The sequence below is a fragment of the Callospermophilus lateralis genome, chromosome 5 (genome assembly GCF_048772815.1).
Source record: "Callospermophilus lateralis isolate mCalLat2 chromosome 5, mCalLat2.hap1, whole genome shotgun sequence".
Classification (NCBI taxonomy): Eukaryota; Metazoa; Chordata; class Mammalia; order Rodentia; family Sciuridae; genus Callospermophilus; species Callospermophilus lateralis.
The window spans coordinates 156,990,866-157,014,426 of NC_135309.1; the positions used below are offsets into that span (position 1 = coordinate 156,990,866).

General features: G+C 48.7%; 1 protein-coding gene across 5 annotated transcripts in view; it reads right to left on the bottom strand.

The window, feature by feature from the left end:
• Positions 1-6,822: 6,822 nt before the first annotated feature.
• The window catches only part of Ankrd33b (ankyrin repeat domain 33B), a 75,013-nt gene continuing 58,274 nt past the window's right edge, over positions 6,823-23,561 (bottom strand). For 3 of the 5 annotated variants that reach the window (XM_076857465.2, XM_076857467.2, XM_076857466.2), the window contains 2 exons: positions 23,078-23,218; positions 6,823-14,451 (listed from right to left, as the gene is read on the bottom strand). In XM_076857465.2, the coding sequence (XP_076713580.2) occupies positions 13,601-14,451; positions 23,078-23,218 (992 nt within the window). In that variant the 3' untranslated portion in view covers positions 6,823-13,600. Of the gene's footprint in view, positions 14,452-23,077; positions 23,219-23,561 lie in introns of those variants that run through there. The other 2 variants (XM_076857468.2, XM_076857471.2) reach the window with 2 other exon arrangements.

Here is a 23,561-nt window from a genome sequence, read left to right on the forward strand (position 1 = left end):
CCCTGAGGATCTGCAGGGCCAGAGCTCAGGACCACTGGTTCTGGAGCTGAAGTGACTCTTGCAATGGGTCTAAAGCTTTTCTCCCAGTTCCAAGTGGTGGGTTACGGGAGGGCAGGTGAGAAAATTGTCCTTCTTCTCCTGGGAGGTCCAGGAACAAGACTCCTGGTGCACACAGGGCTCCGGGGAGACCATGACTCCTCCTGGCAGACACCTGCCTCCCTCTCACCACAGCTGGAAAGCTATTGGCCCAGACCGTTCAGGACACTGTCCCTGTGGGAAGGACCCCACAGCACATATGGCAAGGTGGAACGTAGATTCTTTGGGAACATGATTGCACCGGGGAGCAAGGAACCAAGGACCCCTCTCTACCTGCCTGAAGACCATGCGTAGTTCAGAGCAGCTCACCGGAGTTCACACAGGGCCTGCGGCTGAGCAGGTCGGGCCTGATTCTCCCTGGGGAGACGTTTATGGACATCGTTAGAACTCAGAAGGACTTAAAATATGTGTCACCCTGCTGAAGCCAGTACTGTGCTTCTCTACCCTGTATCAGGCATCACTGGGGGTCCCGAGAGATGCTCTTGATCACCTGGAGGGCAGGGAGGCAGGGAAGACATGGGGAACCCCCAGGACCATCAGTCAAGGCCATGGGCACAGAATCTGCTGAGGTGAGCCCTCTGTAGCACAGGCACTGGCGTTCAGTGTTCACCGATTCATGCACAAAGCAGGATCACAAGGAAAGCACGCAGCCAGGATCAAACCCATCAGTTTGTCTCCAAAGACTTTCTGCACATAGCTTAGGATATGTCCGTTGTCGTCTGGTTTAATTAAGCAAGCCAAGCATCTTCTTCCCCGTATGCTTTTCTGGGAAAAGAGCCAGGCTGGGTCTAATAAAGCCAGTATTTTCTACATTGCCATCTTTTGAGAGATGATTTAGCTGATTTCCATTGTCATTCAACATCCCCCTAGTCAAATGCCAGCACCTCCATCAACATGGCCTCATCTGCAAAGTCTGGAGAGGGGTTTGGTAGGACAGTCGCTCTGCCCAGGCCAACAGGTAGCAGGCTATTTCTGACCCCTGAACAGAAGAGGTAGGGAGGCCAGTGACTGCTCCAAACAGGGGCAGCCTCTGCTCACCTCCCTGAAGGGGGCTTGCTCCTGGGAAGGACACAGCTCAAAAGTGTGGGTCAGAAGCTACACCGCCCAAGCTGGGAGGGGGTGCCGCCCTGTCTGGCATTCAAGAGGCTTCCAGGTAGAAGCACAAAGGGTCACAAGACCCTCTCCTTGCTCCTGCCCTGCTGTGGGGTGCAGGGGCTTTCGCCCTGAGGACACCAAGTACACTTGGTGCAGGCACAAGCTGTGATCCATCTTTAATCTTGGGATAAAAAGACGCAGGAAGCCATGCATGTGGCCTGTGTGTAGTCAAGGAGCCTTTGGAGCTGACGAAGGGGAGCGGGTGGGTGTGGGAGGTGGGGGGCCGTGTTTCAATCTCCACTCACTTACCTGGGAGCCTGGCTCAAGAGTGGATGTCTCTGTGGTCATCCCTGGGGTCTATGGAAGTCCATTATTTAGTCTGGAGTCTGACCACCAACTTGTTAAGACCTTACTATGATCTCTATGTCAATTAATTACATCATGAGAACCCTAAAACTGGGAACGGTCCATGCTGAAATGGACACGGAGAAGTTCAGTGACTTGCCCCCAGGACCCCATGGCCAGTAGCGGGCAGAGCTGACCCCTGACCTCTGCCCTCTGAGGTCCAAGCTGCCTCCTAGGGGATGGGAGCTGGACTCAGCTCATGGCCCCAGCTCAGCAGAAAGCCAGGACACCTGTCCTGCAACCCATAGTTGAAATGGAGCAACTCTGTGGTGCAAGCCCCGAGCTAGCTAGAAGCTGGGAAAGAGAAAGATGGGGCTCCAGCTCCCTAGGAGGTTTTGCTAGGTGTGGGGTGGAGGCCAGATAGGACAACACGCAGAGTGCCACTGGGAACAAGTGAGATGCAGAAAGACTGAGTCGAGCTCTAGCTGGGTGTCCAGGAGAGGACCTAAGGACACTGAGCAGAGAGCAGAGCTAGGACCGGGGCAGACCTGTGTCACAGGGAGAGTCTGCTGGGAGAAGGAGCCCCTCTTGTCTTCAGGACATCCCCGACACAGGGAGCACAGCAGGCTGCTCCCCGCCCACCTCAAGGCCAGGGAAGGAGGCTGGGTCTTTCTCTAGGTGCAGCAGAAAGGAGTGGCAGGTTTTGAGCTGGAGGGCAGCAGGGTGGGATTCATGGTTTTCTGCCTGGGAGGACTGGAACTCAGACCCGGATGGCAGCCAATGACAGGTGAAGAATTTGAGGTACATTTTACCAATTAATATGGTGTAAGACCTGAACCTAAAATTAATATCATGTGCCTCCTCGACACCTGGTAGAACCAGGAGAGACCGTTATGGTCCAACCACAAGTTCCATCCCCCACTCAGCTTGTGGACAAATAGCAGCAGTCTTCCCGTCCCACGACCAGACACAGGGCCTGCTAATCCCTGCAATCTCCCAAAATGCCAGTCACGTCTTCTTGCAGAAACGAGGGGGTGCCCACCTCCTGGCATGCCCTCTGCCACTGGCTCCCCATGTGGTCCATTGTGGCCTGCAGGGTCTTTCTCACCCAGGCTGTGAACATTTGTGGTTCTATCTGCTGCTCTCATCTGTCCAGTGCTGTGTGCTCCACTCACAACCCAGGTAGGAATCCCCCCCTCACCCACAGGTGGATGAGAATTAGTCCAGGCCAGGAAGGCACTCAGATTTGCACCCAGTGGGCATGAAGGGGACAAGAGCCCTCCAGGCTCTCTGTCAGTATCCTCAGATGGTGGTGTCCCCACAAATTCCATTCAAGTCCTAACCCCTGGTACCCATGTGAGCTTATTTGGAAATAGGGACCTAAAACATGTAACACAGTTAAAACATGATCCCACTCAGGTAGGGTGATGCTAATCCAATGACTAGAAAAGGGAAATTCAGACACAGGTGACAGGAACACATGGGAGCAACCTTGCCACAAGCCAAGGAAGCAAGGGTCATGAGCAGCCATTCAAGCTGGCAGAGGCCAGGAAGGACCCTCCCCAAGGGCTTTGGAGGGAAGGTGGCTCGTTGTACTTCTGGCCTCCAGAACAGTGAGAAAATACATTTCTGTTGTTACAAGTCATCCAAGTGGTGGTGATTTGCTGTAGCAACCCAAGGAATCCAGGTGGGGCCCAAGGACACACTTCTGACAATTTTCTGGGTGTGTTGATACTGCTGGGATCACCATTTGAAGACCACTGGTTCAGGTAATGGGGGTTAATCCCGAAGAATGTGGAGGTTGCCACAGTGTCTCAAGGGCCTCCTAGTCCTGAGTCCAGGACTGGGACAGCGAGTGGAGTCCTGCTCTCAGGGCTCAGTATGAGGAGAGGGGCATTCAGACCCAGCACCTATAGAGGCAGGGATAGAAAGAGGACAGGTGTGGCGTTTCCCGCCCCTGACCTATTCCTGTCACCCCAAGAAGACACTGCATCTAATTCAAGGGAGGAGAATGCACCATGCACGGGGAGGCCATGCCGGAAGGATGGGGACAGGAAGGGCCTCTCATCGGCACCTGCACTTGGTCACCCAAGGCTGTGACAGGTCAGGGCTGCTCCGTGGGGGAGAAAGGGTAGCGGGTGTTCAGAGCAGATCCCTTTGCAGGATCCAGATTGGCCATAGTGAGCCCAGGCTGTTGAGTGGCTTTCCTGACGGACTCCTTTGCCCTGGAAATGAGGACAGTCCCCTTTCCACTATAGGGACATGGCTTCCTCACCATGGTCTGTGAACCCAGTCCCTATCCAGACTCTCACCCAGCTGTGACACTGACCAGGCTTCTGTCTTAGTAGGAGGTAAAGACAAAGTAAAGTCATCTCCTTGCAGCTAATTTCTTGATATTCTTGTTTTTTTTTTTTTAAATCACCCTTCTGAAATATAGAGGTGGACTTGAGTTTTATTCACATATTTTTTTCTAGCTAGGAAAACATTTCACTTTTGTTCAGTTTCTGTTGATATTTTTAAAGAGAGCAGGGCGGAGTTGAACACAGTAGGGCAACAAGCAGCATGCAGCATAGGTGGGTGGGCAGCGGAGTCTGCCCTGCCCGTGGCCCTCTGGGCACTCTCCACACTGCGCAGAGACCCATCTGGCCAACCCCGCTGCAGGGTCAGTGACCTCTCAGGATCACGGAGCCGCCGGCTGCAAGCTGACAATCTACCTGAGCAATCTGCACTGACAGCTGTGGGCAGAGTGGAGGCTCAGGACTGCCTTTCATGGCCCTGGCTGGACCTGCCCAGTCCTCACCCAGGCACACAGCAGGCGTGACCTGCGAGCCAGTGGCCACAGAAGCTCCGTGGTGAACCAGGGGTAAGGGTGCCTGCCTCCACGGACATTCCTGACCACACTCTGCAGGCACGCACACTCCCAAGGCCACTGGACAGGGTGAACACCCAGGGAAGCGCTGGCCTATGTCTACCCACCTCACTCCCAGCTTGCAGCGGGGAGCTTAGTGCTTCCAGGCCCACAAGTATCCAGCCAGAAACCAGAGAGGAGACCACATCTTCCTCCCCCGCCTCCCCCTCTCACTTTCCATGTCCCAGTTCTCAGACTGCTTTACAAGGTCCATTCCTCGTCTGTTAACTTCTCATTTAGTATTTCCACCCACCAAATACATCATTGACTATTTCATAAGCAAGCACCAATTACCTCCAATTACGATTCTACCCCAGGACAAAGTTTTGTTTAAAGTTAAAGAGGAAATCACCTATTTGGGTCCTTCCTTAAAATTCACATAATATTATGATGTTTAATGAGTTGGACTTTAGACTTACTAAGATCAGAGCAAAACTCCCAAGTAAATAGGAACTAAATATTTCAAGTCCCATCAAAAATAAACTAATTCACAATAAGGTGGGGGAGGAGGGCACTAGAGAAGAATAGAGTGACTTTAGGTAGAGAGGAATGAAGGGAGGGGAGGGGTGTGGAATAGGAGGGATAGTAGAATGCAGCAGACATTATTACTCTATGTATACACATGACTGCATGACTGATGTGATTCTACAACCTGCATAATCAGAAAAGTAAGAAATTATACCCATTTATGTATGATATATTGAAGTGCATGTATAACTAATTAAAACAAAAAATTTAAAAATTAACCTAAATGATGAAGTATGTTTAATTCTTTGAGCTAAAAAGAAAAAAAACTACATGCCTATAAATCATTAGAAGAAACTACAGAAAAATTAAACTGCTGACTTGGGGTAGAAAGGGCCTTCTTAGAGAAACACAAAATGTAAATATAAAAAAAGCTTGACAAATTTGATTTAAATTAATTTTACATACAAAAGGTATCATAAGAATGAGTGATGAAATGAGGGAAATGCATACAATAGGTGGGAAATAACCCCTGGGTTCAATTCCCCAAATACAGAGCAAACCTTAAAAAAATCAGCAAAAATGATGCTCAACTGTAAAATAAAAAAAATTTAAAAATGAAGAACAAATGTAAATAAGGAATTTATGAAACAGAAAATAAAAATTGCTGGAGAAACATGCAAAGATACTCAACCTCACCAATAACTGGGGAAATGAAAATTAAGGCAATGAGAGATGCCTTAATTCACCAGTGGATTTGCAAAACTGAGTGCTGCAAGGGGAGAGGCCCTCTCGCCCCCTGCTGGTGGCTGAGTGCAAGGCCGAGCCTGTGCAAAGAGCCATGTAATGTCACTATAGAAATTAACATGCATATTTCCTTTACCAGGCAAATTTTGCTTCTACACTCTGGTCTTTTAAAAACACTCATTTGTGTGTACAAATAAATAGGTATAGGGACCTTCCTTATTTATAAACGGTAAAAACCAAGAACATTTATGCTTCACCTCTCCTGGGGAATACTATGCGGAAATTGAATGAAAGGGATGTAAACGTTCTCCCAAAATACAGACAATGAACAAAACTGCTCGTCCGTCCAGTGGGATCTTGTTTATACAAGAGAGGGAAGAGCACTTTAAAAACCTGGTTCCAGCTGAGCGTGGAGGCACATGCCTATAATCCCAGGGACCTGTGAGGCTAAAGCAGGAGGATTGCAAGTTTGAGGCCAGCCTCATCAGCTAAGCAACTTAGTGCAATCCTGTCTCAAAATTAAAAAAAAAATAAAAAGGACCAGGGATATAACTCAGTGGTAAAGCATCCTTGGGTTTAGTAAAATTATTGAAAAAAAAAAAAGTAGATAAAAGGCCGGGCATGGTGGCAGATGCCTGTAATCCCAGCAGCTTCGGAGGCTGAGGCAGGAGCATCACAAGTTCAAAGCCAGCCTCAGTAATTTAGCAAAGCCCTAAGCAACTCTGCAAGACCCTGTCTCTAAATAAAATATCAAAAAGGCTGGGGCTGTGGATCAGTTGCTAAGCACCCCTGGATTCAATCCCTGGTACCCACTCCCCAAAAAGTTAATAAAATACTTTTAAAATTATTTTAAAAGGTCCCCTAAAACACATCCAGCATACCATTTAGGTAAAAGGAAGCTCTATTTTGCTTCTGTGTGTGATGTGAATTCCTGCCTATGGGAGCGTCTGAGAAATACCATCTCAATTCTCCATCATTTCACTGTATCAGAAAGTGTTCATGGGGAATTGAGATATTTTAAACACTTACCTTGGAAAAATTAAGTGAAAGAGTGTGGAAATAAGAAAGTACAAATCTGGTTCAATTAAAATATCACCTGAAATATACCATATATATCTTTTGTAATTTATACACACAAGTTTATTCAAATATCACATGAGAGTATGTTTATTTTGCAAGTGGTTTTAATTCTTTTGCCACAATTTCCCCATGTTTTTACACTACCACATCTTTTTTCTAGACTTAAAATATTCAATAGAATTTGTCATAAGTTAAAAAGGAAAAAAACATTCTTTCTGCTGAAAATATCACATTTAACTTAAAAATCATGAACCTTTGAATATCAATAATTGAAGCTGCTGGGGAGGGGGGTCACATTTATGTGAAGGTCCCAAGATAGCCCTGAGATCTAAATAGGAAAATATCTCTTATAAACTGTAACAAAACTCTCACCTTAAAATAAAACACTCTGAAATGTATACAATTATATCCATATTCAATAGCTTTACAGTATCAAGTCTGGGTTTATAGAAATAATAAACAAAAATAGCTTTACATTCAGAAAACAGGTTCTAAGTCCCGTTTATACCAAAATGACAAAATTTGAAACCCAGCACCCTGTGCAAAAGTCTGTTCCATTCCTAACCCATCACAAAGACAACATTGCTTAAAAACACAGGTCCTGGGATATCCAGTAAACGCCATCTATCATCTGAGCAAAGAAAATCCCAGTAAGATTAGCTCTAACACTTCGTTTGAATTAAGAATCTGATTCAAACCAAGAGTCTGAATCCACCGAGGGTTCCTGGGATTGCTGGGTACCATTCCTGGGAGTGTGGCATCATGCACTTGGTTCCCATTGAGTGTAACCATAGTTATGTGGTTCCAAACCAGCTTCTAGAACTTGTAACGGGTGGTCAGGTGCCTTGATCAAGGCAGAGAGATCTCACAGACCTGGCCAAAGTGGCTCTGTTCAAACTGCCTTGGTCATCTTTCAAAAAGAGACGTGTCACCTGGGCTCCCAGGGAGCCCTCAGGTTTATGATTCTTCTGACCAAGTGGGTCACCTAGACACAACCTGGGAGCCACTAGGAAGCCACTGTCACCTTTCCAAGCAATCTGGTCTCCTTTGAGGTCATCTTTTGTGTACCTGGTGTGCATGCACGTGTGTGTGTCTGGTCACCTCTGCACACAGTCACCCTATCACACACTGTGCTTGTTGGCACACAACAGGGATGCACTTTGCACAGAAGTCTTATTGCAGGCAGAGTGAGGAAACTGAGTGTGAGCACTGGCATTCAATGTCCTTGAAAATCAGTCCAATCAATGCAGGTAGTTGTATTGTTTTGTTTTGTTTTCTCCCGTTTCTTTAAATTTAAAAAAAAAAAAAAAAAAACCAGAGGCATTTTTTAGCCACTTATTTAAAATCTTAATGAAGAAATGTGAACCCAAGGGCACAGAAATGACTCGCTGACTCAAGAGTTATTATATAGGTGCATAAAACAAGTTCTAAATGCGTCCAGAGGTGGGAACTTGAACAATCAGCATTTTAGGAAGAACTAGGTTTGTTCTAAGTTCTTTGTGGCTAATGTCATCCACTGTGACAGTTCCACGTGCCTCAATAACCGTGACTGGCTTGTTGTAAGGATCTATCGCGATCGATACTTTCTGTTGCCTATGAATCTTAATAAGAACAGGATCAATGTTCCATCCTTTCTTTCCCTAGAAGACGAAGGCCCTCCAGGTGACTGCCTGGCTCAAAGTGGGCGGCTTGTGTGCTTCCGGTGGGCAGCAAACCAAGAACGAGGCAGCAGGGTCCAGAATTCAAACAGCTACCCCCTGTGGAAGACCGGGACCCTGAGCAAACACGTGGAAGATAGGTGACTTCCCAAGTACTGTAAAGAAAAAGTACTCCATCGCATAACAGACCAACTGTGCTGGGAGCACACAGTAGTGCCCGACCACTCCGACCCGAGTGGGAAGCAAGCGTAGTGTTAACAGAGGAGCCAGCACGACCCTGTAGTACACCCCGAGACTCGCATCAGGGTGTAGCCCACTCCCCAGGGCAAACTTAGGTCAAGGCAAATGATACAAAAAGGATCTTCTGGCTTTAGGTAGTGTGGACGGGAGAGTGTGCAGGGCACTTCCTACCCTCTCCTGCTTTGGACTCACTCCCTCACTCTCCAGGAGTCATTTCTTCATGGAACTTGGGAGTCCTGTGGCTTCCCAACTGTCCGAGACAGTAGTCTTTCCATCATTTCGGACCTGAGATCTGGGCCCCTCCTGGGCCTCTGTCTCGCCCACAGCAGCCTCTACTCCAGAGGTCTGGTTCCTGCTGACAGATGGGAAGAAATGGGCAGAGGCATCACAAGTCCCATTTTCCAGCCCATGTCACAAACTCTCCTGAGCCACGGAATGAGCTGTCCTCGCAGGAGTGCCCAAAGCGGAGGTGGTGATGGCCTTGCAATTCTGAGGTATCTAGCTGCTGGGAATCTGCTAGGGTAGCCCGAGAGGCTGCACCATGATGTCCGTGATTCCCAGGATGTCCATGATGTGACGTGGGCACTTCTCTACAGCAAGCAGAGAGGAGCAGCTCCGACTCTCCCTGCTCCTTCTTGGTTGGCTGGTGCCGGGCCGACTGCGGGACGCTTAGGCACACAGCAAATGGGGAAAACCGCATCAGCGTCACTGTGCACCTGCAGCGTCAGACCTGCGTAGCCAGCTCTAGAGGTAGAAGCCATGAAGGGCCCATCTGCGTTGTCAGGTAGCCACCTCTTCTCACCCAGAAGCGAATTCACAGCCACCCCACAGCCAATTCCTCTGCCAGCCCCCCCAATCTCCAGTAACCAAGGAAACCTCTGCCAAGGGGTAAGTTCCAGAAACCTCGCTTAAAATCAGCAGCATTAACAATGTTTTCGAAATATTCCTTCTGTCCAGTTTAATCATAATTTACTCAAGCTCTAAAACGTATTAAAATATACTTCAACGTTCTCCTAACTATATTTATATATAAATCCCTGAGAAGATACCTGTCAACTTGAAATTCGCTATTTACAGTTAATAAACACCCTGGGTGCAAGCAGAGGCCCCAAGCCTGCGCCCTCTGGCTGTCCCATGTCAGGAGAGCAGGCCCGGCCACCCTTCCTAAAAGCGGGAGGGGTTGGGTGCTGAGGCGGGACCCCAGCGCAGGAGCGGCGGGGCCTGCTGCTCACTCATCCTTGGGGGCTCAGAGGTCCTGACCTGACAATGCAGCAGGGCCACCATAATGCGTCTCAGGAACCCCTGTTCTGATTTTTTTAGACCTCGGGACAGCTGGTGCCAAAGATGAGCAAGGAGTTTAACCAAACTGGGAAAAGAAACAGGCCAAGAAAGAAAAGGAAGGGGGGACTAAAGAGAAGGTAAAGAGGACTTCAGGGAAGGAATGTGAAAGCTGGAGGGGACACTGCGGTGGGTCCTCGAGCATCAGCACCTGATGATAAATGGAGGGCGGAGCCTCAGTGACGAGGTGCCGCTGTTCAAAGCAGTAAAAACACACACAAATGACGCCAGCTGGACTGCCAGGGAGACCAGGGGCGGTTTCTCTCCGCCTCAGAGACCAGACGATCACGTCTTCTCTGCAAATCCCATACCAGAAAAGGTCACCCTAACAATGTGGCCTAGGAAGGGACTGGCTCACTGAGCCCCACGAGCCTCCTCAAGGTGACCCAGCTTACTCTCTCGGTGGAGCTCATCACAAGCCCAGCTGCTGCCCCACCTGCCTCCCCCCCCTTCTCACGGTGACACCATCCAGCCTGGCAGGAGGGTCCCCCTTGAGGATATCTGTCCTTGTGCTCCCACAGACGCCCCAAATTGAGAGACTCCAAAGGCCACCCGCTGAGAAGCATCCAGACTTCTCTTCCTGACCTTCTGCACTGCCTGCCCAAGCCTGGGCACGGTGTCCACTGGCTGTCCTGTAGCCCACTCCAAAGAGACCGAGAAAACAAGAGCAAAAGCCTCCTCCTTAGAGAGAGCAAAGGGGAGAGACATCGTCCTTGAAGGAAAACTCTGCTGCAAATATGCTTCCACACAGCCACAGTGACAAGTGCTGGGCACCTGGTCCACACCACCTGGACCCCACCCGAGGACACCCCAGAGAAGGGCCTCCCCAGGCAGCCCACAGTGATTTGATTCTGGAGAGAGGGACTGGAGAGAGTTTGCACCAGGCTCTGCACAGACACTTCCTGCACTTGAGTCCTTTGGGCTTCACAGACAAGTTCTTCTGTCTGGGGGTACACCTCAGCTCCCCTCCTGCCAGTCAGCTCCCCCACGCATCTGTCATTCTTACTTCACGAAGCCCACCAGGTCATGGCCGCTCCCATGGAACAGGGAACGTGGCGGGTTCACCTTCAAGTCTGCCAAAGAAACTGCTGGGCTGACCCTAGTTTGCTGGCCTAGTAGACTTTCTAAACGCATGTATCTCTGGAGCTGTCTTGTGGACACCAGCAGTATTGCTGGCCAAGCCCCATGCTGGTCAGGTGCGTCCTGTGCAGCTGGTCAAGGCTGGAACAAACGGGAGAGGAGGCCCCAGAACAGAAACTGAAGAAATCACCTGTCACACTGTTGACAGTCCACCCATCACGGGACACTGACAATGGGTCGTGTGAGGTAGGGGGCCGGTGGGACCAGGAATGTGCACTTCTGATCAGGTAGAGCAGAGGCACGGCTTGACAGTGCGCAGGTCCCACGGTGGTTAGGAGCAGGACTACTTGGCAATGCGGTGGCAGGCAGATGCCGGATGAGCCAGAAGAGACACTGCCTAACACTGGCTATTCCAATGACAATTTGACATTCTTACAAAGTTAGAGCCTTCTGTGGGAGCTCAGGATGGGTGTCCAGGAAGAGCAACCCCCAAGTGAGGAAAAGCTGCAGTTCTCAACACAAGCTGCAGTGTACTCTCCTGGGAACTCAAACTCTGGGGTTCTTCTCCCCCAGACCAACATAGTGCCAGCCTCTGCAGTAGGGGTAAAGGCAGGAAATGTTGACAAACTGCCTGGTGGTCCTCAGAGCACCCAGTGTTGAGAGCCACGGATTAGAGGCCATTTGGCACTGCCTGGCTGGGCGCTCAGCTGATGAGGGAGGAGCTTGTGGCAAGCTAGGTGAAGCTGTGGATTCCATAGACATGGCACGGAGATGCCACAATGCCAGGGACTCCTGAGGTCAAGGAGATGTGGTCAAATCCAACTTCCAAGCCACAGGGGTGATCCACGACCAACTAATATGCGTAGTTCTAAAGGTGGGTCCAGGATTCTGTGGCATTCATCTTGATGTCTTTCTGGGATTAAGGAGAAACATGCTAAAATCTGATTCTGAAACACAGTATTTTTATGTCACCAGTCTCTCCAACAGCCTGGGCGCCGCCTTATGATCTGATAAGTGGGGAAGGGCTAGTGTAAGATCCCTGATTGCTCAACACCCCGAAGGTGCTGATGGGAAGCCGCAAGGAGAACCCAGAGCCACCCACTGCCTGCATCATGAGACAGACAGGTGCATGTCAGCACGTATCCAGGGTTATAGTAAAGAGCTTCCAAACAGTCTATGATAGTTTTTAAATCCATGGTTCCCAGTATTTCAATTAAATATTTAAATAAAGTGCATGTGTAACAGATACTCTAAGATCCAGTAAGAATTTCTCAGTCTTTGGAGATAAAAGCATAAACAGAAAACTCCCCTGAGAGCTCAGGGCCCAGGCAAATCACATCTGCATCCTGCCAAAGTCCCCACATCCTGGACATCTTACACAGCGGGCATGAGGACGAACTAAAGATCAGGGACAATCATCAAAGGAGAAATAAAAGTAAACTCCACTTGAGCCTGGATGACAGGGCTGCCCTGAAAATGCTTAAAACTCAATTCTGGCCTCCTGTTCCTAAAAATCACTCTCCTGCCCCCTTCAGCGGTTCCATCCCTCTGGGATCCTATCTTTCGTGCATTTTTACATTTTAAGGATATACAGATTTGACTTATCTAAGAGCACATATGACTTAATTTTGTATTTCCAGTGATCATTTGTTAAGCTCACCCCACTTATTAAAAGACAATTTTTCTCTTATATCCAATAAAAGATTTCCTAGGCAGTTTATCCAAAGCCCCAGTTTAAAATGAGTCTAGCAAGAAATGCAGTTAATGCATTGTTTCCCAATAATTCAACAATGATTTTCATTATTATTACTGTATGAACAAGAGAGTTTTAAAATAAGACACTGAAATCTGAACTATTTCATTTGATCTTTTTGCTGTAAAAGTCAATGCCTCTATTAAATAAAAACAAATACTCAGCATCAATTAATCAAACAAGAAAATCTAGTGCCAAAGCACACCCACAATGAGATGGAAAGGCAAAGCCAAAACCAATGGCAAAAAGAGGGAGAATCCATGAATTGTGTGAATTCATACAGCTCTCACAAATGTTTATTGCTAGATACAGTATTTTAAACCAGGGGTCTTCAGACTCATATATTAAAACTGCCTTAAATACAAACAGCCCCATCACCTGTAAAATGCTGCAGATTGGTAAATGATGATTAAAAGTACAAAATTATGCAAAAAAAAAAAAACCCGCCCTTTGATAAATTGGTTTTTAAAAATTCTTAATTGAGGTTCTCTAAAGGGAGACATTTGGTTGTTGCCCGCTAGGTGTATTGATTGCTAGGGGAAGGAGGGTTAGGCAAATCAATACGTGCTGTTCCCAACTCCTTCTTGGGAACACTGGATCACTTCCTGGGATCCCAGAAAGCGGCTATCAGGAGAGGCGGTCTGAGCGCACTGCATGAGCCTGGCGCGCACCTCTGAGCGCCCAGCCTGGGGCAGCCTCCCCTGCGCTTCTCCACTTCTCCACCTTCTCCACGGTCGCGCCCCCGCCCTCCTCCCGCTGGGGCTCTGCGCCCCCAGCAGCGCTGGCCCAACCCCTTCACGTCCTTTTCCTCCAGCGCGGCGCCCGCTTTTCCTTCTGCGCTTCCTCCTGGCGCTTCCTCTCGGCCTCTTCTGCCTTCTTCTTTTCTTCCTTGGCCTCCTTGTACCGCCACTTGGGGATCTGCAGGTGGGTGCTGTCCTTGGCGCTGCCCTTGCGGCCTACGCGCTCTGGCTGGAAGGTGGGCGCAGGCGCCTTGCTGATGCGGACCCTGGGGACCACCACACCGGGCCGCACACTGCTCCGGCGCAGGAGCTGCAGGGGCAGGAGGCTGGCCTTCCGCCGGCCAGAGGCTGACCCCTGGGCCCCTGGCAGGTAGGGAGACGGGGGACTGAGTCTCGGAGCCTCCTCTCCGGAGCCCCCCACCACCTCAGAAGTCCGAAATTGCTGTTTAGCGCCTTCTGCCTCGTCCCTCTCTTGGGCAAGAGTGCCCTGGTCCCCCTTAGCAGCCAGGATTTCCTGCACTGCCAGCCGCCGTTTTCCAACACAGGGAGGGTCCTCAGGGCACACAGTTTGGCAGACGATGGCCACAGCGGGACTATAAAGGCTTGTGGTCATCCTGACCATATGGTCAAGGACGCCCCCATCCTCCAGGCCCCGGCCTGAGCGTGAGGTCAGCGCAGACCTCACGAATTCAGCGAGCCTCTGCAAGCAGTTTTTGGAGGCTGCAGGCTTCAGAACCGCCTCCGGGGTCAGCGGCAGCTCTGGCCTGTACTTCTCCCCAAACTGTTCAGGGCAGGGTCGCTCCAGCAGCCTCTGCATGAGTCGGACGGCCTCCACCCTGCCTGTGTAAGCAGCCCACTCCTGGGGCGACATCCCGCGGCGGCTGTCCCGGGCGTGTACATCTGCCCCTGAAAAACAAGAAGCACAAATGGGTGGCTGCAGCAGCAACTCACAGGCAAAGAATGGAACAAAGGTAAACTTTCCAAAACCTAATAACAAGCTCTAACCTAGACCACTGCCACCTGCATATGACAGTCACCTACTGAGTTTACCACTGCAACAAGAAAAGGTTTCTCATGCATCATTTGATATTTTTGTCTTTTCTAAATAAAAATTTGAATCTAAATCATGATTTTTTTTTTTAAGAAATAAGATTCCAGCGGAGCACAGTGGCTCACTCCTCTAATCTCAGCAGCTCAGGAGGTTGAGGCAGGAGAATTGATTGCAAGTTCCAAGCAAGCCTCAGTAATAGCAAGGCATTAAGCAAGTCAGTGAGCCCCTGTCTCTAAATAAAATACACAATAGGGCTAGGGATGTGGCTCTGAGTTCAATCCCTGGTACCCAAAACAAAGAAAGAAGATTCCATAGCTCTCTGCCAATGGAGACATGACTAGACAACAAAGATGTCTCCAGATCACTTGATGATGCAGCTGGAGTGCTCTAAATGCTAATGGTAACAGTCACTTGCAAGGCACTTGGTACCATCTCTTCTGTCCTGTCATCTGGAGGGCTACTGTGGGTCCTGTTTTGTGGGAAATGGTGGTCCTTCACCTCTCCCACTGGGGAGTTAACTGGCTGGGGGACTGCAGCCCATATTCCTATAGACCAGACGGTGGGCTATTCCAAAACAGAGGCCATATCTTATGCATTTTTCTTCTGCAACACATCTAATCCTGGCAGGTGGGAGGCATGCCTATAACAAAGGTTCATGACAGAATGAATGATGGTCACAGTGGCTGGGGGCCTGCCTGGGCTGCAAAGCTGGCAAGCTCCACAGAGTAGAGAGCTCCAGGGAGCGCCTTGGATCCCCTGCACTCAGCTCTGTGTGCTAGCAACCACCCAGCAGGGCAGGTGTGATGGTCAGTATTCTGTGTCAGCTTGGCTACACTAGTGCTTTCATCAAACACTAATCTAGGTGTGGCCTGAAGGGATCTTGTAGCTTTGGCTAACACCTTCTAATCAGTTAACTTTAAGTCAAGGAGATCAACCCCAAAGAAGTGGCTGGGTCTCGTCCAATCATTGACTGCCTTAACAGCAAAGACTCAAATTTTCTCGAGAAGAAAAAGTTCTTGTTGCATTCATATATGAATATGCAACAGCAAATCCCATCGTTATATATAATTATAATACACCATACTACAGTGATGCAGCCACATCAATGTTTATAGCAGCTCAATTCACAATAGCTTATCTGTGGAACCAACCAAGATGCCCATCAGTAGATGAATGGATAAAGAGACTGGTATGTATACACAATGGACTATTTCTCAGCATTAAAAAAGAATAAAATTATGGCATTTGCATGTAAATGGATAGAGCTGGAGAATATCATGCTACATAAAGTAAACCAGTCCCATAAAACCAAAGGCAGAATGTTTTCTCGGATTAGTGAGTGCTGATCCATAATGGTGGGGGTGGGGGGGGGCATGGGAAGATTGGAGGAACTTTGGATTGGGCAAAGAGGAGTGTGGGGGAGGGAAGGGGACGTGGGGCAGGAAAGATGGTAGAATGAGACAGACATCATTACCCTAGATACATGTATAATGGCACGAATGGTACAACTCTACATTGTGTACAACCAGAGAATTGAAAAGTTATGCTCCATTGTGTACAATGTATTGAAATACATTCTGCTGTCATGTATAACTAAGTAGAATAAATAAAACATAAAAAAATTATAATGCACCAACAAAAAAACATGGAATAAAAGAAAAAGTTCTGCCTCTAGACTTCAGTATTAACTCCTACCTGTGGGCCTAGTCTACAAATTTTAGACTTACAACTCCCACAACTGCATGAGCCAATTCCTTAAAATAAATCTCTTAATTTATGCACCCTATCAGTTCTGATTGTCTAGAGAATCTTTAATGATGTATCCCCAACGTCTTCCTGAATGTCTCTCCATTCTACCCACTACCCCCCTCCACACACAAACATGCCAACATTAAACTCCAAATCATCCTGGTGAAATCTGCATAAATTTCAACTTGGCAATGTAGAAATTATTACAAAGTTGCTGTTAATCTTGGTCCAAACTCAGCCCCACATACAGTTAGAAATCATTCAGGATTTCAAGTCCCATTAGTCATATCTCTACTGGCAAAGCAATGTGAAAAAGTAGGGCAATTATCTGGTCTGTGAGCTCCCTGGAGACAGGCCTGGCAGAGGCAGCTTCATTTATATCCCACACAGACCCAGGTGTTGACATGCGGTGGCTGATCAATACGTGCTGAACTGAGAGAGGCGAGGGGCGCTGCCACTTCCCTGCCCTGCCAGCCCACAGTGGCCTCATAGCCAGGCAGACCTGGCTCACCTGAGCTCACCTGCTAATGGTCTTAATTCTGTGACACATTAAAGAATAGCCATCTTACAAGAGTGGTAATTATTTGGAAGCAGAAATCAGGAGAACTCATTAGTTAGAGTACAATTTATAAACTGACTAAAATGAAAAGGGGGCAGTAAAAATGTCATTGCAGAAAATAGATGACACATTAAACCTTAATTAATTGCATGTCACTTAAAAAAGGAACAAACTGCAAAATTAAAATCTTAATGAACACTGTGTGAAAGAGACATTTTTCAAATGCTAATGGAAAACGAAAGGAACAGCTGTCCAGAGCGCAGCGTCCTTCTTCCTGTTGTCCCCCACCTTTTCAAAATGCTCAGAAAATACAAACACCCCAAAGAACAAGAGCCATTGTGACTGCCAAGCAGTTCTAGGATCTGAGTGGTGCTTAATTAGGGATTCACTTCCTCAGAAACCACTGCTAAGGGTTGATGGCCAGGACATAGCAAGTAAATTATGAACGACAAGCACAGTTACCCTTCAGTGTCCACAGGGGATTGCTTCCAAGACCCCCATGGACACCAAATTCCAAGGATGCTCAAGTCCCTTGTAGAAAATGGCATGATCTTTGCATATAACCCATGCACTTCCATAGACACCAAGCCATTTCTAGATTACTTATAAAACCTAAGGCAAGGTAAATGCCGTGTACACAGTGGCTAGGCTGTATTGTCTAATGACCAGTGACAAGGTAACAGGTCTGTACCGGTTCCATACAAATGCATTTTTTAGAGATATTTTACATCTGTAGTTGCCTGAATCCATGGAACAGAACCCAGGACATGGGAGGATCAACTGTACTGATGATTAACATTTTACTTGAATACCTTTAAATGCATATAGAGAATTTCCAAAATGCCACTGTGTCCATCTTCTCCCCCAACACCACCAGCATCCTTGCCTCCTACCCAACAGTGCTCAAACCTGTGGACCAAGGGTAGGCTCTTGCCAATGGGTCCACTTGCCACCTTGCTGACAGCTAAGAGTTGTCTGCACAAAATCATCTGCTATTTTATTCAAAGCAACATACTCAGTTCTAGGCAATGGATCACAATGGTCTAGTCTAAGACTGCCCAACCTCAGCATTATTGGCATTTCTGGCCATGCTTGTGGTGAGGGCTGTCCTGTGCAGTGAAGGACTTCTAACAGCATCTCTGGGGACTACTCAAGAGATATCAGTAGTACCCCACCAGCTGTGACAACCAGAAATGTATCCAGCTGTTGCCAAATGTCACCTGGGGGGCAACATCGTCCCTGACTCTAAACCGTTGGTCTAACCTAATGACTGAAGTCTGTTTCCCATTTGTCCGGCAGCCTGTGTCCAAGCAACCTGTGCTGGCCCGAGCCCTATGGGGTATTCACCTCCTGAGAACAGGGACAAGTGTACTTGCTGCTATTGCCACTGCCTCCTACCAGGGGTCTGGTGACTCTCCTGGAATCAGGAGGTGACAAAGCAGGAAGCTAAGGGAATTGATGGATAGGAGAAGAAAATCAGGTCCATGTTGTCTTCTCTGAACCAAGGCCAGCTTTGGACAGTGACCACCAACCTTAAAACTCCTAGTGAGGGATGAGGAAAAGACACCTGTCTATCCTCTCAAGCCAGGACTTCTGCTACTTCAGTGTAAAACATCCCAAACTAGTGCCAAAGGGGGAAAAACGATGTTCCCGCCCTCTCAGTTCACTTTCCCCTGGGAGTCAGCCAGGCCCCCCCCCAGGACAGTGGGAGGCGGGCGCAGTAGTCACTTTCTTTTTCCTTCTCCACCAGCCCCCACCCTGACGGCATCCTTCCTAGGCAGCCCAGCCCAGGAGGTGACACACCATAAAGGTGGGCCAGCCCTTGCCAGCTTCCTGTCTGGGGCACTGGGTGTGTAATCAGCGCAGCAAGTCGGGATTGCAGGGTCATGGGGGAGAGCCTGCCGTCCAGCCCCGTGGGACTGAGGAGCCACCTCCACGGCACGGCAGGTGGGAAAGGGGTGCCCTGCCCCCATGAGGGGCCAGAATTGGAAGATAAATCCCCCAGTGTCCTTGTCCCTTGGGGTATCTCTCAGATGGATTCTGCTCGTCTCTCAGAGGGTCCAGCAGGGCTGAGTCCCAGTCACCCACCAGCAACCTGCTCAGGAGCCCCAAGTCACTGTATTAGCATTGTCTCTTCCCAACTCACTCCCCCCACGGCACCCTGCCAGGCTGCTTCCCCAAAGCAACCTTTGAAAAAATCTACTTGTCCTCAAGTCCTTGTCTCAGAGTTTGATTTGGGGGTAGAGGGAGGGGTGTGGTATGAATTTCCTGAGTTAATTTTTCTCTAATAACGTGAAACAACTCCAGTGTGGCAAATTCTCAGTTCACAAAAAATTCCCATTTTCCTCATAAACAGAAAGCAACGTCTTAGTAGAAGTCCCTGGTTTACCAGAAGTCTAGTCAGGGCTTGCCGGAGATGAGCAGAAACATGGTGTCTTTTCTGGCTCTTCATCTTCCTTTTAATCTATGTGCTCCCTGGAATCGTGCAAGATGCAGGCCTTTGATTGTTTCTCCTCCCGCGGCAGCAGCCTTACTTTACGCCGCACTTCAGTATAAACAGGAGCTCTCGAAAGCAACCTGGAACTGGCAGTCTCCATAAAAAAATCCTGTCCTCCATGCGGCTTCTCAGAGCCACTGATTTAAATAGACTTGTCACTCGGGGACATTAATATTCCACTGAATCAACAAGGTTCTGCTGCCTCCCTTGGGATTGTCATCAGCATAGACGACAGTATTAGGAAGCCAAACCGAAAGACCCACTGAATCAGGTTTCCAGAATCCAGTTATATTTTTTTATTTAAATTAAAATTTCTGATACTTCTAACATTCATTTGTTCTACTGCACAATGCAGACCCAAGCTGATCTGTACCTGTACTTTACAGATGGTGAGAAAATCTAAACAGTTGAGGGTTTCATCCAATTTGATCATTATTTCAATAGCTGAGATATTTGCTATTGAAAATAAACTGCAACTCAGAAACTCAGGTGCAGAAAAACATTCAGGAAACGAAGATCACCTCTCTGAAGAACTCAGAACGGCATGTTTTTATATGTAGTGATGGTGGCGCACTTTACTTTTCAAATTATCACAGGATGACTGTTTCGCAGTTAACTCCTGGGTAGCCTTCCTCAGCTCTACCTAGACTCACTCCATGTTGAAGGGTCTGTCAATCTACAAGAAATGCTCAGGCTGTTGGGAACTTTCAATGCTTTAAGTTCTCCTGATATGGATGTGTTTAAATGGAAATAAGAGACATAAAAACAGTTGAGAATTGTAATCTAACTTAGTAGTGACAATAGCAAATGACCACTCCCAACTAAAGCCTAAGGGGGCAGCCTGAATGCTCCCTGGAAAAGGTCTCATCTTTATTTTAGACAACATAGAACCAGATGGGAGGGAGAAACATATCTAAGAACAAAAAGACCTTCTCTTTTTTCATCCTTTCTCACTTATTAGTCATATCAGTAGTCGCCGTACCCCCCCGCCCAGCCCCGCAGAGGATGTTTGGCAGTGTCTGGGACATTTCTGGCTGTCACGACTGGGGATATAGAGGGTAGAGGCCAGGGACACCACTGGACAACCTACAGTTGTCGGAACCTCCCCCACACACACACACAACATGAACTTACCTGGCCCCAAATCTCAAAATCATGCCAAGGTTAAGAAACCCCTGAGTTACATGCTTACTACCCTAGTAAGTTAAAGATCTCATCACAGGGTATTTTTCAAAGAGAAAAATATGCCTTGTTCTTTTATTCACTTAATGAATAACTACAGCATACATAAACTCCCTAATAATGGTAACAACACAATCCTAAGCCACATGCTCTGATGGCAGGCATCTAGGGTGAGCCATCACGGCTTCCATCCCAGAGAAGAGGAAACCGCGGTCCAGAAAGGCAAGAGACTGCCGCAGGCATGGAGCTGGGTCGAAGCCTGGGCCTGGCTTTCTGGGTCACTCACCCCCCAGCTCTGTAGCAGCACAGTGCAGAGGGAAGCCCGAGGCATGGACAGGCAGGGCCTGTGCCCACAAGGGCTCCAGACTTCACTGGGGAGAACTCCCAGGGGGACAGGGAAGAGCGTCTACAGACCCGATGTCTAATCTGTAACCACAGATGGTGGGATACAGGTGACCTTAACACCCAACCCATCGCCCCCAGCACCATCTCCCAAGAGATGTGGAGGGCATTCCAGTAATCCTACAACTACTGTAGCAAATGCCGGAAACTTCTAAGAGACCCAAAGAAGACAAAATGACAATGATGGTGAGACTGAGCCCCTCATGTTTTCCAGGGTGATTAGAAGGCAACTGACCCCCCACCAAAAGGAAAAACAAGTTGGTAATTCAAATTAACTTGTTGGGAAAAATGCATTTGATGTGACTGACACCATACACTGTCAGTTGAAAAAGTAAATTACTAAAAATCTGCACTCAATTAAAACTCAATCCAAAAGTCATAAAAGCAGATGAAGCTTCTGCCACTCACAAGAGCATCCCACAATCACCATTTAACTAGGAGGGACCACTTCTCACTGACACAGGACAGGCAGGGCCTTAAACTCTGCTGAAACTGAGCTCTTGCTTTTCAAAACTAAAACTGCCACTGAATCAAAAGCACAACCAATGGGATTAATTTTAATTATGATCCTTTTATATTTCTAAGTAGATTTGCAATCTTCAAAACCTCCATCCTTGTTCTTTGAGTTTATTTGTCCTATAGCATCCTGTAAGACACGGAGTTTAAAGCAGGAGGGAAAAAAAATTAAAAGTTGTAAATCCCCAAATCCCAAATGGATGAAAGAAAAACAGGCTCAGGTGGGGGTGCACCAAACAATGCCGAGTCATAAACAATACGTGAAGACAAACTGTCACAGGCCAGAGGCAACCGGGAACACATGACTACTAGACGTGGAGCCAGCTGGGGTCCTGGGACAGAGAAGGAGCATTAACGGAGGAGATGGGATCTGGAAGAGCTCCGATGGCATTCCCAGGAGAACCACCATCTGAATGTTGGCCCCCCCAGACTTCACAGGTGTGGCTCTCCATACCCAGGGGGATGGTATGAAGAGGTGGGGGCTTTAGGAGGTGCTTGGTCACAGGGTGGGCCTCAGGAATGGGATTGGTGCCCTCATGCAAGAAGCCAGAGGATGCCCCCAGCCCTTCCTACAGGGAGGACATGACAAGAGGGAACAGGCCCCCACCGGACATCAGTCTGCTGGTACCTGGATCTTGGCTTCCCTGCCTCTGAACTGTGAGCAGTAAACATATTGTTTATAAATCATCCCGTCTGGTATTGTGCTATAGCAGCAAGAATGGACTAAGAGAGGGAAAATGTCAGCTCTTCAGGAACTCGTAGCACTAAGCAGAATTGGCTGACCCCAGTGCCACAGCCAAAAATAAAGATAAATTAAGGCAGCAAATGAATACGAGCAACAGCTATTGGATATTGAGTGCATTACATGTACTTAGACACATCTTCTCCCTGAATTCTCCAAATAACCTGGTGAGGCGGCACTAAAGACTATCCCGGACCCCAGTGAATTAGAGGTTCATCAGAAGGAATTTGGTTTAGTAGCTCATTAAAACTGCAGAGCCCTTGAGAGTTTATAAACTATTTCGTCCTCAGGGAGGAGGGACAGAAAGAGGTCATTACCCCCATTTTGCAGATGGGGACCAGTGAGTGTCTTCTCCAGGCTGACAAGGGCCTAAGGGACAAAGCGGGCTGCCCTGTTGATCCCAAGCTGAAGCCCGGAACTTTCCACACAACACATCATCCTGCAGCTCCAACTGCCAGCAAGCCGGAGGCAGCCTGGTCCGGACCACCCCCTCCTGTGCCCACTCCAGCAGCCGTGGGCCCACCCAGGGCCAAGACCAGAATGCACATTTCTGAAGAGCAGATGTGCACAGGGCTGGGAGCAGATGTGTGGGTGGGAGGAAGCCAAGGGCAAGGGAAGGTGTCACTCCTCCCAGAGCTCAGCACTGACCTGCCAGCGGCCGGCTGTGACCCCCTCCGCAACCCTGAAGGCAACTGTCCACCTCAACAAAGACCCCATTCTTCGTGGCATCTGCCAGGCTGTTTCCATGGGGATGATTCGTCTCTTTGGGGGACGTTCTTTAAAGGAGTCAGATGTTTCCAGGGCCCACAGGTGCGGGGGACGAGAGGCACGTACCTGCGAGCATCAGGGCTCTGACGCACTCCGTCCGGCCCTGCATGGCTGCTTTCATCAGGGCGGTGAGGCCAAACACGTTCCTCCTTTCAAGGTCAAGACCAGGGAAATAGTTCAACAGGTAGTTGGTGATGGTGGCGTGCCCTGAAAGAGAACGGTACACGTGTGGGTCCCACTCACACGAGGCCTCCAGAGGGACCGGGGTGTGTCGGGGGGTGGCATAGGAGGAAGCCAGGCCCCGGGCAGCTTCCTGCTCTGATCCCCAGACAATCCTTCCAGAGGAAGCAGGAGGAGGCCGAGGCCCCTGTCCTGGCCACATGGATGTCTCAGGTTCACTCAGGGCCCTCCAGCCACCCACCTGAGTGGTGCAGGGCCCCACCGTGCGGCAGAGGAGGCTGGGCAGGGACAGCAGAGTCATCACAGGCGGGCGCTGGCAGCTCCCAGCTGGAGCCGCAGGGGCAGACAGAAGCATTTCCAAGTGCTCCGG